We start from the raw sequence: 13,151 nt of genomic DNA on the forward strand, positions 1-13,151 counted from the left end.
ATACAAAAAAGGGAGTTCATAACATAAGTTAGCAGTGGAAATTCTGATATTTCAGAGCTTTTCCCGAGCTATCCGGAATCTGTCAGACAATAGCCGTTGCATAGCTTGTGTCAAAGATTATTTCCTAAATGTTTTGAATTTATTGCAGAAAATTTAAAAAGGACAGCAGTCTTTCAAAAAGGCTGATATTCTTCCACATGTTCTATAGACAGTCACAGGAATCCTTACACTTTGACTGTAACTTCGAATGTTACTTTAAGAGTACTTATGTGGCTTTTCTCAGTTCTTAGGATAAAGTACAAGTAACCTGTTCATTGGTTTTACCCAACACTTACCTGTTCCCTGGCCTCCATGGTCATCACAGACCCCAGCAACTGCCCTAGAGTGCTTGCCCTGCCTGGGCTCAAGGTCATGAACTTCTTTAGATCCGTAAAGGACTCTGTGCTCTTTCTTGTCTTTGTTTCTCAAATTGTGTCAAGTGTCTGTGACACATTTTACCTGTTCCACCTCTCACTTCAATGTCTTCTTTTGGGTAGTGCACCCCCCTTTCTAAGATTTTAACTTAGAAACAATCACTCAAAAAATGCTCTGATCTTCCCTTCTGATCTTACTGACCTGTTAAAACCCGGTTACAATATATCTTCTTCCTTGATCTAGCATCAATCTGGTGTGATGCATCACTTCTTATCACATGTTCTCTCTTGCTCTCTCATGCTTAATGTAAATGATCACAGCTTATGAGGCTTATTGCTCAATTGTACAACCCGTAACCAAAGGGAATAGCTAAAATATAGTGAACACAAAATTGTTATTTGCTCGCGACTAAACAATTCAATAACCACAGTTGACATAGAAGCATATGCCTAAAGAAGTCACAGTCCACTCTTTTCATTAAATAGAGCAGAGTGTGTAAAGGGAAGTCTATACATGAAAGATATTTAAATAATGTGCTCCTCTTTCTTAGGTAAAGTGCTACTTTCAGATTTATTTACTTCTTTCTGCAGAACTTTTTGGTGAAATTGGGGAAGAGGCAATGTGACATTGATCGAAAACTTTTTATCAGTTTATACTACAACAGCACACAATCAAAGTGGTTTTGGCTTGATGGTACCGATTTTACCCAAGACAGGTAAGTCATTCCAAAACAGATTTTTATTTTCTTTCCAGTCTAAATAATAATCACTCTGCATAGGGACAGATAATAGATCTATAACAAATACATCCATCATAAATCAATCAGGAAAGTATACAACAAATGGAACAAAGGAAATGAAAGATTACTGGACTAGGTCAAATGTTTAACTTTCGTAACTCATTTATGAAAGTTTTATTGCTTATGAGGTATTAACATTCAGCAATTTATTGAAAATTATTGAATATACATTTGTACAAGATTCAAGAGTATATAATGTTGGTTTTGGTGTTAGTGGAAAGGCTTGGAGAGCAGTTGTTAACATCATAGACACTGGTAAAAACTGTACTTTGAATTTTAATTATTCGTGATCAGAAAAAAAATTGTTATGCTATATAAACATTTTTTATCTTAATACAATGTATAAAAGACAGTTTATGAACCCATGGGAAATTGTCAGATAATCTGAAAATGTCTGAGGTCATGGAGATTATATTCAGAATTCAAGACAATAGTACCATAAATTCAAAATGTATTAATAAATTTTGATGACATAATATAGTTAACACTTTTTTTTTTTTAAGAATAGGGGGACTTCCCTGGTGGTGTGGGGTTAAAGCACAGCATTGCAAGCCAGCTGCAGATGCTTCAGTGAGAGTTTGATCCTCGGTCCTGGAGATGATCTACATAACACTGCAGACCTCTCCTGTCTTGCCCGTTGCTCCCCTCAGCAGTGTACTTTGTCAATCTGCCTGTTCTGCTCCCCACTCTGTCTCTGGTGAATCCTCTCAACTCCTCCTGAAACTCTGGCCTGTACCCCAGTTCTGTATGCATAATAGATAAATATTTTAAAAAATAAATAAAAATAAAAAATGGGTCTGAAACTATAGGGAGAATTGACTTTACTCATTTATGCATACAGAACTAGGGTACAGGCCAAAGATGTGGGTGATCATTCACCAGAGAGAGAGTAGGGAGCATAACAGGTTGATGTACAGAAGTACACTGCTGAGGGGAGCAGCAGGCAGGTCAGGAGAAGCCTGCTGTGCCATGTGGGTCACCTCCCTGACTGGGAATTGAACTCATGCTTCAGTGGCTGCAATAGCTCCATAGTGCTGCACTTTAACCCATTGTACCACTAGGGAGAGTCCCTATATTTAACATTTCTAATGTTGATGAACTAGAAAAGTGGTATTTCTGCTTTTTTAAGTTGATAATAATATTATACATTTTACATGCAGGTGGTATGTACTGAAAATTTAGCATGTATTGGAAATTTTTTCTATTCCAGCTCTCAAATTCTACAACATGCTAAAACTGGCAATAAATGCACCCATATAAAATATGGCTACATAATTGCTGAGGAGTGCCAAAATGATGGCTATTGTACCTGCAAGAAGACAATTTAATAAGAGTGGAAAAAAAGAGGAACATCTACGATTTCCCAGTGTGCTAATCACGAACTATGTGAAATATTTACTTACCTAAAAATGATGCTTTTATTCAATAAAGTCCATATAGTATTCTTCAATTTTAATTCACAATATGTACAATAGAAATAGAATAAAGACCATCTTAGTAACATTGGGAATAATACGAAGGAAATCAGTAATTTGAAAGAACATTATTGGAACTGAAATGTGAAATAAAACTATCCAAACTGGGATGGAGGTATTAAGCAATTTTAAGATGTTCAGATCTTCCAGTACTTTCAAAGTAAATCTTGTCACTATATTTGCACACACAATCAGCTATTTATAATTTCAGTCTTCTTTCTGTCTCATATGGTATCTTTGGGGAAAATGAACAATTAGGGTAAGAAGATAAAATTGGGCCCTATCTGGTGGTGCAGTGGTCTAAACCACAGCACTAAGAATTAAAGTCACTTCAGCCCTGGAGGTGACCCACATGGCACAGCAGACCTCTCTACCTACCCACTACTCCCCTCTGCAGTGTACTTCCTCAATCTGCCTGTTCTGCTCCCCACTCTGTCCCTGGTGAAGCTTCTCACCACCCTGGCACCTCTGGCCCATGCCCCGGCTCTGTATGCATAAATAAGTAAATCCTTCAAAGAAAAGAAGACAAAATTTCCAAAAACAGAAAATAAAATATGCACTTGAGAAGACAAGTTAATGGTTAAATACATTTCTATAAAGCCAGGAAATACTTAAACTTTATTAGTCACATAGTTACAAAGAGTTTGAATAACTCCCACTGAATGGAAAATAACTCCCACTGAATGACTCACCAAGAAGGAAGTTTCCTGCCAGTGATCAAGCACTCAGCTGTAAGTACAAGTCAAAGAGCTGTGGCTGCTGTGCTGGGGCTTGAACTAGAGGGAGAACTGACTTTAGTCGCCACAGTGATAAATTCTCAACACAGAGGAAATAAGTTCTTACAAACTGGGAAATGAGAAGTATCAAAGAGCGTGACAAAGACCTGGATGAGACAGAAAAGTTAGTGGAGATGTTACTCATATAGTCGTATCTATCTGACTATATATTCATCTGAGAAATTAATATCTGTGTGAGCATAAGAAAACTGGGGTCTAGAAGTATGAGTACTTTGGAGAGAAACAAGCAGCAAGCGAGAAAGCCTTGTGCTGGAGGGCAGACAGATTAAACCATGGAGTTGGTGGGTGGGGTAGTATGGAGTGACAGCTCTGGGGTCAGGAAGGGCAGAGAAAACAAGGCTGAAGGACTGAAGGAACTTGACATCTTCAGGTTACGCTCAATCCTTGAGTTTCCCAAAATGACCCAGAAGAGAAAAAGCCTCCTGCTGCTTCCCTTTCACAGTCGCACATGGGGCCACCAGATGCCAGGTGACCTGGGCCCACATGCCATTGCTCTAGACTCCAAAGAAGCACAGCTCCTCTAAATAAATACTAAAATGAATTGCTATCCCTGCCATACATTTAATAGCACACATTTAGTCAGTTAAGTATTCATATAGAATCAAACTTTTGCATTTTCTCAAATCTGGAGTCTCAGAGCAATGGAGGTGATAAGAAATGATGCCTGAGATACAGAGCCAGGTACAGACACGCTCATATGCATATATGTGTATTCCTACATATATACAAACCACATTTAATGATGTCTTAGATGGAGTATAAAAGAGAAAAAGACCTCGTGTGACTGCTTTTTGTTAGCTTGCTTTAATTTTTGGCATAATTTCAAAATCAAACATGCCTGAAAAAGTAGTATCCACGATTGATGTATACCTTTTACCTAAATTACTGTATGTCAAGATTTTAAAGAAATTGCATTTTATGTATGTTTCCCTATCTGTCTTTCATTGTGTCTGTCTGTCTGTGTATGTATCATCTTCCTATCTATGGACAGCGAGGGGATGTGTAAAGGGACCCTCGCTGAGGAAGAGCTCAGTGCAAAAGTTGGAAGGGGACTTCTCCAGACTGACAGTTTTGCTCATCTGTGAGCATCCTGCTTAGGTACATATTACAATTCTTTCCAAGAAATTCTACTTCTCTGCTAGATCCACAGAGACCACAGAGCTTTATAATGGAAGGTTTTTGCTTTAAGGTCAATAAAAAGGCTCAGTGCCATTTCAGTGACAATTAGTAAAACACCTAAGTTTAGACATCAAGAAGTGACCAATGTATCACCTCAGGGCCTTCAGTTCAGTGTGAAAACCCAAAGGCCCACAACACTCACCACAGAGACGATGTTTCCAGCTACCAGGCCTCAGAGGCCACAGTGTAGCCAGCCAGCTCTCTGCTCGGGTGTGAGGTTCTCGCTTCAGCCCATGTGATGCACTTGTGAGTGACAAGAGATGTTAGAGGAAGAGCTAAAATTGAGTCATTCGGAAACAGGATATATGTCTGCTTGGCTCCAGAAAACTTACCTTACCATACACAGGAGAGTGCCAACTTTTACAAAAAAAAAAAAAAGTTACAGTCTAGTTCATCACTGTTTGGGTACTTCTGTTTCTGGGCACAGATCTCACTTTATAAAGTAGCTGTGAGGAGTTTTCAAGAAAGATCTCAACATACTCACAACTGTCACATAGTATGTTCTCTTTCACTGAAGGCTGAATGAGCTTTTCCTGCATTTGTTATTTTGGTTTTAAAATGTACCTCTGTATTTCTCCTGCTGAGAGACAGTGTTTTGATGCTCTCAACTCATTCAGAAGGGAAAGCATCCTGTGGCATCTTTCTGATCAATATGCCTGATTGAGTTTATAACTGCCCAATAAAATTGCAACTGTAAAATGATAAGCCTATCTGTTAAAGCAACAATGTAGTTTACTAAATCCATAATATAATTTCATAAATATTGGGTAACTTGTTGACATCAATTTTAAAAAATGCATCAAGTAAGAGGAGTGTGAGCATGCCCACTGGTTGTAAATCACTCCTGATTTGTTGGGAGCACAGCTGATCCTCTCTCCTCAGAAGGCCAGCTGTGTAAAGATCAATCCCCGGTTAATCACCAGGGGTCAGTGATAATGAATTACTTTTAGAAGCTGCCTGCTCAATCTGAAATAATGTCAGGGGTTTGAACCCTAAGATTAGGCTATGCAGAATGAGGCAAAAGTCAGACTTTCTAGAAGAGTCATACTTCTGTGATGTTCTCACTAAAGACAGTATTGCTCAGACCAGAATTTCTGCTGTATTCCAATTAGTAGTGGAAGCCAAAATACCTAACTGGGGTTATAAAGCATACACACTTAATGCAACATAGGCTATAATTTGTACTTAGCAAGGGTTGAAATTCTCTTAAAAGGAACCGATACAAAAAACAAAACTGGTAAGCAAAGGAAAGGCGTCTTTATCTTGCCTTTTCTTTAACAACTTAATCAGTGTAAAATTAAAATTGTTGGTAATATTTTTATACAATATAAAAGCAGGGATTATGTGATGGTCATTATAAATTTTGTTAAACTCTGTGAAAACACACATACAAGTAAATGCCTGCATGCGAAATTGATGAAATGTGACTGTTCTGTGCCAATGTCCTGTTTTTAGCATGTGCTTAGATAGATAAGATTTTAGTAATTAAAAAAAAAAAAAGGCACAGAGCAGTGGACAATGTGTTTATTCTTTGTTGTTAGCACAAATTGTCTTCATTTTCCTTTGCTTTTATGTCACAAGTAACTGTCAGCCCTCTTATTGAAGTTCATTCAGCCTTCAGTGAAAGAGAACATACTATGTGACAGTTGTGGGTATTGCAATTTTATCGGGCAGTTATAAACTCAATCCGGCATATTGATCAGAAAGATGCCACAGGATGCTTTCCCTTCTGAATGAGTTAAGAGCATTATTTAACAAAATAAAATATATTATTTAACAAAATCTTCTTCCCACTTAAGTGTTGATAGATTCAGAAAAAAATTATGTAATAAATGTTTTCAAAAAAATGCTCATGGAAGACATTTCTCATCTTGAAAACTTTATTTCCTGCTGATTCTGTATTTGATCTGTGACCCACACCCCTGAATGTGTTTCTTCATTGACTATGCTGGCACATGAAAAATTCACTCTTAAATACATTGTGCTTCAAAGTGAACCAAAATATGTAGATCAGTGATATTTACTCATAAAACCCTACATGAAAAAATAGAGAGACAGAAAATTTTTGAAGGGACCACAATTTTCTAATATTCATCCTTCTAGAAGATTAGTGTCTCAAAATTCCCTTGGGATAACCATGACCATCCATTTGGCTTTCAGTAAAATGGATCACGCTCTGGCATCCAAATTGGGCCTCAGTTGATTTCAGTTAATCTGAGTATGTAGCCCACCCGCCACTGTTCTGGGTATTCAGGCTCCTCTGCCTGCAGAAAATGGAGAGTCTCAGAGGTCTCCTACAAAAATGAGGGAAATATGCAGAACACATGAGAATTGTTCTAGCTATATGCCTCTCAAAATATGAACGAGGTACTCATTTCAACTCAAACCAGCTGAGGCAGTTGTAGAGTGTGAGTGTGTGTGTGTGTTTGAGTATGTGTGAGCGTGTACATGGGACAGTAATGGGAAGTCACTTTCTTTCTACCTCTTTGACCTTCACCTTCCTGAGCTGAGTGAAGGAGGCAGGAAACAGCATCACAGAATGAGACAGGGAGATACCTACTACTCTGTGCTAAAGAAAAGAAATACCCATAAAGTATCCAGACAGAGAGGATTGACTTAAAATACATTGCATGTGTCTGGAGATCACTGCCTGTTTTCAAACATAAGTCACCTTGAGTTGTTGCCGAGTTTTATAACGCTTAGTAAAATGAGGATGATTATGTATCTTTATTAAGTCAGGCTCAGAAATTAGTGAGCTAATATATGCTAAATGTTTTAGTCAGTGTATAGTACAATGTAAATATTAAATGCTTCTGATTATTAAAAAAGAAAAGAAAAACTATTTGTGGAATTTTATTATACTGATCCATACATTTATGTTGTCTGTTACCTCTACTCCCCCAAATATATATATTTTTTTAATTGTGTGGTGTTCAAACATTAAAAAAACAAACAAAGAAGCCAAAACCTCCCTGTGACCTACGTTTATCATAAACAAAGGGAGTCGCTGTGCAGGTAGAGTGAGAGTTTCCTGTATTGTGGTACCGGAACATTTAGAGCTCGTGATTTTGCTGCTTCTGTGTTAGTACTGTTCATCCATCTCACCAGTCAGTAGGTGATTCGAGAACACTGCTTCAATGCACAATTTCCATTCTTCTTTTGACTCTCTTACACAACTTTGGGGTTCCTAAGCAGCCGTCTGAGTCCATGCTCAGACCCAGATCTTCTGGCAAAACCGAGCCTTCCCCACGTCGACCTGGAGCACCCTCTGCATGGCAGGTACGTGCAGCTCCTTGTTATGCAACTGGAAAATGGAAACAGCAAGAACATATATGTATCGGATATTTGTCATTTCAAGACAGGACTGGTTATGGTAGTGAGGATTTTCAATGTCATATATGTCAGTATTTTCCTTTGATTTTTATTTTTTAATTATCCTTCATTATAAAAATTGTTTTATGAAGTTTTTCCAAGATGTTGAAGGTTTCGACAGGAACAACACTAATTATTTACGGGACTGCTTTACCAACAACACTATTTGAAAATAGAAATAATTAGGGATTTTTAAATGTTAATGCCAGCACACTGACAAATTTATAAAAACTTCTCATTTTATGTTGACATCCCAAAGTCAGCTGAATTAATAGTTAACAAACTAGACTGTATAAGACAATATACTTAGGGAGTGTACCAATGATTATGCAATCCTCTAATGTTCATTTCTTTTAAGGGAAATGCCTGCAAAAAAAGTAAATTTGGGTATGAGAAAATGCAATCACTTGAACTATGATTGCTTATGTTTCATCATTCAAATTATGTAACAGAAATGCAGGTCCCAGGGATTCATACCTGTATTTGCTGGGGGGTGGGGGGGTGCATTCATCAAACATATTTCATTCCTATTCAATGTCTGTAGAATATGAGCAACCTGACACTTCTCTAGCAGGTTCTGCCTTGAGAGTAGGCAGGACAGTGCCAGGACGCATTTTCACAATATGGCTTTGTTGCAGGGAAGACTTAGGGACCAGACTAAGTAATTTTACTTCTGTTTGGATACCTGGCAGTTTTGATAACTGGAATATATGGCATTATTAAATATACTTATTTTTCCTTAACTGCCTACTGGGAATGATACCTCTTACTCTGAGAAAATAAGTTAGTGTCCACTATTTAAGTCTACAAGCAGAACTTTGTATCTGTCAATCTCTTTTTGCTCAGATCCCCGTCTTTCTTTACCTCCCCTCCAAAAACTTATTGAGAGGTCTATACTATTAAAAGGGATCGATAGAGGAAAAAGCATGAATAATCTCACAGAATCAATTTTGGTATTACTGGGAGTTTCAATGGATTGTCTTCATTTTCCAATATTTCATTGACAAGGCAATCAGATTACCAATTAAAAAAAAAAAACTTTGAATTATCCCCTAATAGCTTCTGCATTTAAGACTTTCTCTAATGTTTTCCTTTGAAGACTTCACCCTACCTCTCTTTCTCTACAGTTCCTCAGACCACTATATGGAGGTGGATTACAGGGATTTTAGGAGTAACGTGTCTTTTGTTGATGGCTATCCTGGGAATTGTGTTGAAACAATGTAAGTTTTTCTAGACAAGTCCATATAAAGTTAAAATCTTGTGAGAAAATATTTAATAATCAATGTTTCATTTACTGACAGATTATTTTACAAAATTGTATCTAATAATTGCTATCATTTCTTACAGCATTTCATAAGCCTAGTACTGTACCAACAATCTCTCCAGGATATAGCACTGAAATCCAGAAAGGTTGGTTCCATGTTTGGAAATCTTGTAAATATAAATAGGCAGCTTCTTAGCTTCTTTTTTTTTTTTTAGTACAAACTCAGGATGAAATATTATAATCTAGTTATACAAATTGACTACTAACTGTAAGATAGTCTCATTTGATTATTCTCTAGTGTAGAAATTATGAATTTACATTGAATTTATGTAATTATACACTTAAATGTTAAGGGAAATATTAACTTGAAATGAAAGTTCTCATGCATGAGTGTTCACATTTAAGTAAAAATTCAAAATATTAAATTACAGTATAAATCCAACTAGTCTGAAACAACTGGCCGTGTTGCTCATAAGCCATGTCTATATTTCTTTAATTTTTGATCCTGCATCTTTTGACTCAGAATTTAGTGTACAGATTTCAGCATATCTGAATCTTATCCAGTGAGCCGGTTTAATCTTCAATGCATAAGATCCAAATGTTTTTCAAGTTTTCTCAAAATCTTTTGTGACCTCATCTCTCTTCAGATTTATATTTTTTACCATCAATTTTTCCTAATTAATTGCAATACACTGACATAGAGCATGTCTGAGCTTAAGTGTTCATTTGATGACATTCTGCAATATGCTGATATTGTTACTAGCTAACACCTTCATTCCATTACATAAATGGCATAGCTCTTTGTGTTGAGACCATTAAATCTACTCTTTTTTGATAAACACAAGTATAAAATAGAGAAATGTTACTTTCACAATACTGGGTACTAGATCCTTAGAACTTACTCATGCAATATTTTTTTTTTCATGCAGTATTTTACTGGAATTTTATTTTGAAGTATTTGAGCGCTATTTTGTGCTAACAAGAAGTGTATTATCTTTTAACCATCATTTCCTTGTTCCTTACCACTGCAATGGCCCCCCACATTGTAACCACATGTCAGCACCCTTCATTTTGCAAGGATTTGAGTGCCTACCACACATGAGGACTTTCGTAAAGAAGGACAGGAAATGCTCAGGACACAACAGTGTGAACTCTGAGATGAGACTTCAAGCTAATTGTTTTATGCATCTTCTTTTATAAGATCAAAGACCCAGTGTGTATATCAGAATTCTCCCAACATATGAAATACGCTACAATACCTTCTTTCTTTAAAGATCTTTAGGATTGTGGCCTCCCTGGAGGCCTGTGGGTTAAACCTCAGGGCTACATCAGGAAAGCCCACTGATATGAGTTTGATTCCCACCAGGGAGCTGACACACGTGGCACAGCAGATATCGCCTCTCTCCCCCGCTGCTTCCCTGAGCAGTGTAGTCCAGTAGATCCTCCTTTTTTGCTCCTCACTGGCACTTATCATCCTCCAACCCCTGGGCCTCATCCCAGTTCTATGAGGAATAAATAAAACCTTAAAAAAAAAAAAACTAAGATATAACTTATTCCTAGAATTAGTTATTCCTAGAATAAAAAGAATAGCAGATTCAACAGAAAAGAAACATTTTTAGCTATATCTAGAATATTCAAATATATGCTTTGATAGATTTTCAAAAAATTTGTAGAGACAAAAACTTAAAATAATTTTAGAATGGGTAAGGAAAACTGAAAAACAATCTCCAATCAACAGTTATGTTTTATCTTTCTCTTAGACTCTGGATACCGTTCTTGCCCAGAAAGATGGATCGGCCATCGATGCAACTGTTACTTCATTTCCAGTGAATCAAGAACTTGGAATGAAAGTAGGGAGATTTGTGCCTCTCAGAATTCCACTCTGCTTCAGATGCATAACAAAGATGAATTGGCATGTATTTAATTATGTTTTCCTATATGTTTTTAGATCTAGGAAAAATTGATAAGTTAGTAAGCTGAATAATTTGATTTCATTTTAAATTAGATCATACTGGATAATTATTCTAAGCTAGTGATTTTATAATATCCTATAACTTCAAATAACCATGATAAGAGCTACATGAAAGTTGTCAAAGATGTATGTTAACTGGATAAAATTCAAGACAAATATCGAATGGAATGCCAGACATGTTTTAGAGAGATTTCAAAGAAGATTCACTAGGTTTACTTGAAAAAAAAAAAACTAAATAATTAAAATTTTAGTTATTTGATTTTATAATTTATTGTGTAACTCTTAGTATTTTGTCATCAGTTTGTGACCAGGAATGCATACAAATGTATCATCACAAAAAAATTCCAATTCTTTAAAAAGTGAAATATTTTTCTAACCCCATGTAGAATCTGAGCTGAATATAGGGAGTGAAGATTATACCCACAAAATTCACCCTTTAAGACACTGATGTAGAATCAATTTCAATACTGCTCTCCTGAGGAGGAAGCAGTCCATGAAAATACAAACTCTATAACTTTTTTCTTTTTGCCTAAATGTGAGATCATGTGTCGTTATTTATAAGTGAGTGGGACATGGGAGAGCCATCCCTACCTCCTAAACCAAACGTTAAACATGACTTCAGTGTGTTTGATGAAGGCTGAATCTAATGCTGGACACTAACTTAATAAAAGGTCATTCAATGTATATTTAAACTAGGTTAATTTGTTTCTGTATCTGAGCAGCATTTTATGAAGCTTAATCATTACTATTACTGGATTGGAGCCACCTACAGTGCAGAACACGGTGCCTGGATGTGGCTGAATGGCTCTGTCGTCTCCCTGGATCTGTAAGTTTCTGAGCCAAGGGTTTTTGTGTGTTTAAATGTTTCCTTGGATGTCATCAGAGACTATAGATAAGATCTTCCTTTTAAAGAAAAAAAAAACAGAAAAAAGATTGAACAAAAAAATAAATTTAGTGACTTTTGCTATATAGTTTGAACTGTGACCATATAAAAGTTTCTGACATTGATTTTTCTTTTGCCTCAGACCCAGCATTTGTGTGTGTGTGTGTGTGTGTGTGTGCATGTGCAGAGGGCACATTCAGGGGGGCTGTCCAGAGATAACAGTGCCCTTGATTTTCTTTATTCTGCTGGAGCCCAGTTTCCTCAACCCCTACCCAAAGCCCATGTCTCAAATATCTTGTACTTATTTGTAAATGTTTGTAATCTTCAAGGCCCCTTCTCACTCATAAACATGGGTTTCCAGCATCACACAAAGGCCAATTTTATGCCCCAACTTGTTCCCTAAACTAGTCATTGCATCTTTAATATAGGATGAAGCAACATACATAAAATATCAAAACCATTAGTAATAAAAAAAAATCCCTGAACTCTATGTTCTAGTATAGAGATAATAACTGAAATTTAGCAATATTCCATTCTGAAATTGCTAAGACTGGTTATGGAACAAAAAATATAATGACTCAGTGTGTTAAGGTCTCATTCAAATGCTTTGAAAAGCTCAACTATTTAATAAGAAATATAACTGAACATTTTCATTGCCTTCTCCCATATGCTAACATTTTTATTTTTAATTACAGATTTCCATTCTTTCAAAAGGCAACTCCAAAAAACTGCATAGTATACAGCCCAAAAGGCAATGCCTTGGGTGAACTCTGTAGGAAAAAAAACTTGTATATCTGTAAACAACAGATGGTAGAAGTGGAAGAAGCAAGCAGTGAAGGTCTCCAGAACACCAACTCTCCTGATAAACCTGCTCCAATTATCTAATTCTGGGCTGTGAAATATTTCAAGTTGTTATAAAAATGACAAGTTTGTGCACCACCATCTGCAACTATAAGGTATCAAGATAAAGACTGAATGAATACTTTGATTTAATGT

At 36.5% G+C, this 13,151-nt stretch overlaps 1 protein-coding gene across 1 annotated transcript; it reads left to right on the forward strand.

The window, feature by feature from the left end:
• Window positions 1-351: 351 nt before the first annotated feature.
• On the forward strand, window positions 352-13,040 carry LOC101636868 (natural killer cells antigen CD94-like). Its single transcript, XM_004693159.1, has 8 exons — window positions 352-429; window positions 1,005-1,129; window positions 7,751-7,943; window positions 9,136-9,256; window positions 9,384-9,446; window positions 11,061-11,212; window positions 11,995-12,098; window positions 12,851-13,040. Exons 1-8 carry the CDS (start codon window positions 352-354, stop codon window positions 13,038-13,040), a joined length of 1,026 nt encoding a protein of 341 aa, XP_004693216.1.
• Window positions 13,041-13,151: the final 111 nt, after the last annotated feature.

The sequence above is a fragment of the Condylura cristata genome, unplaced genomic scaffold, assembly GCF_000260355.1.
Source record: "Condylura cristata isolate star-nosed mole 26May11 unplaced genomic scaffold, ConCri1.0 scaffold00036, whole genome shotgun sequence".
Lineage (NCBI taxonomy): Eukaryota > Metazoa > Chordata > Mammalia > Eulipotyphla > Talpidae > Condylura > Condylura cristata.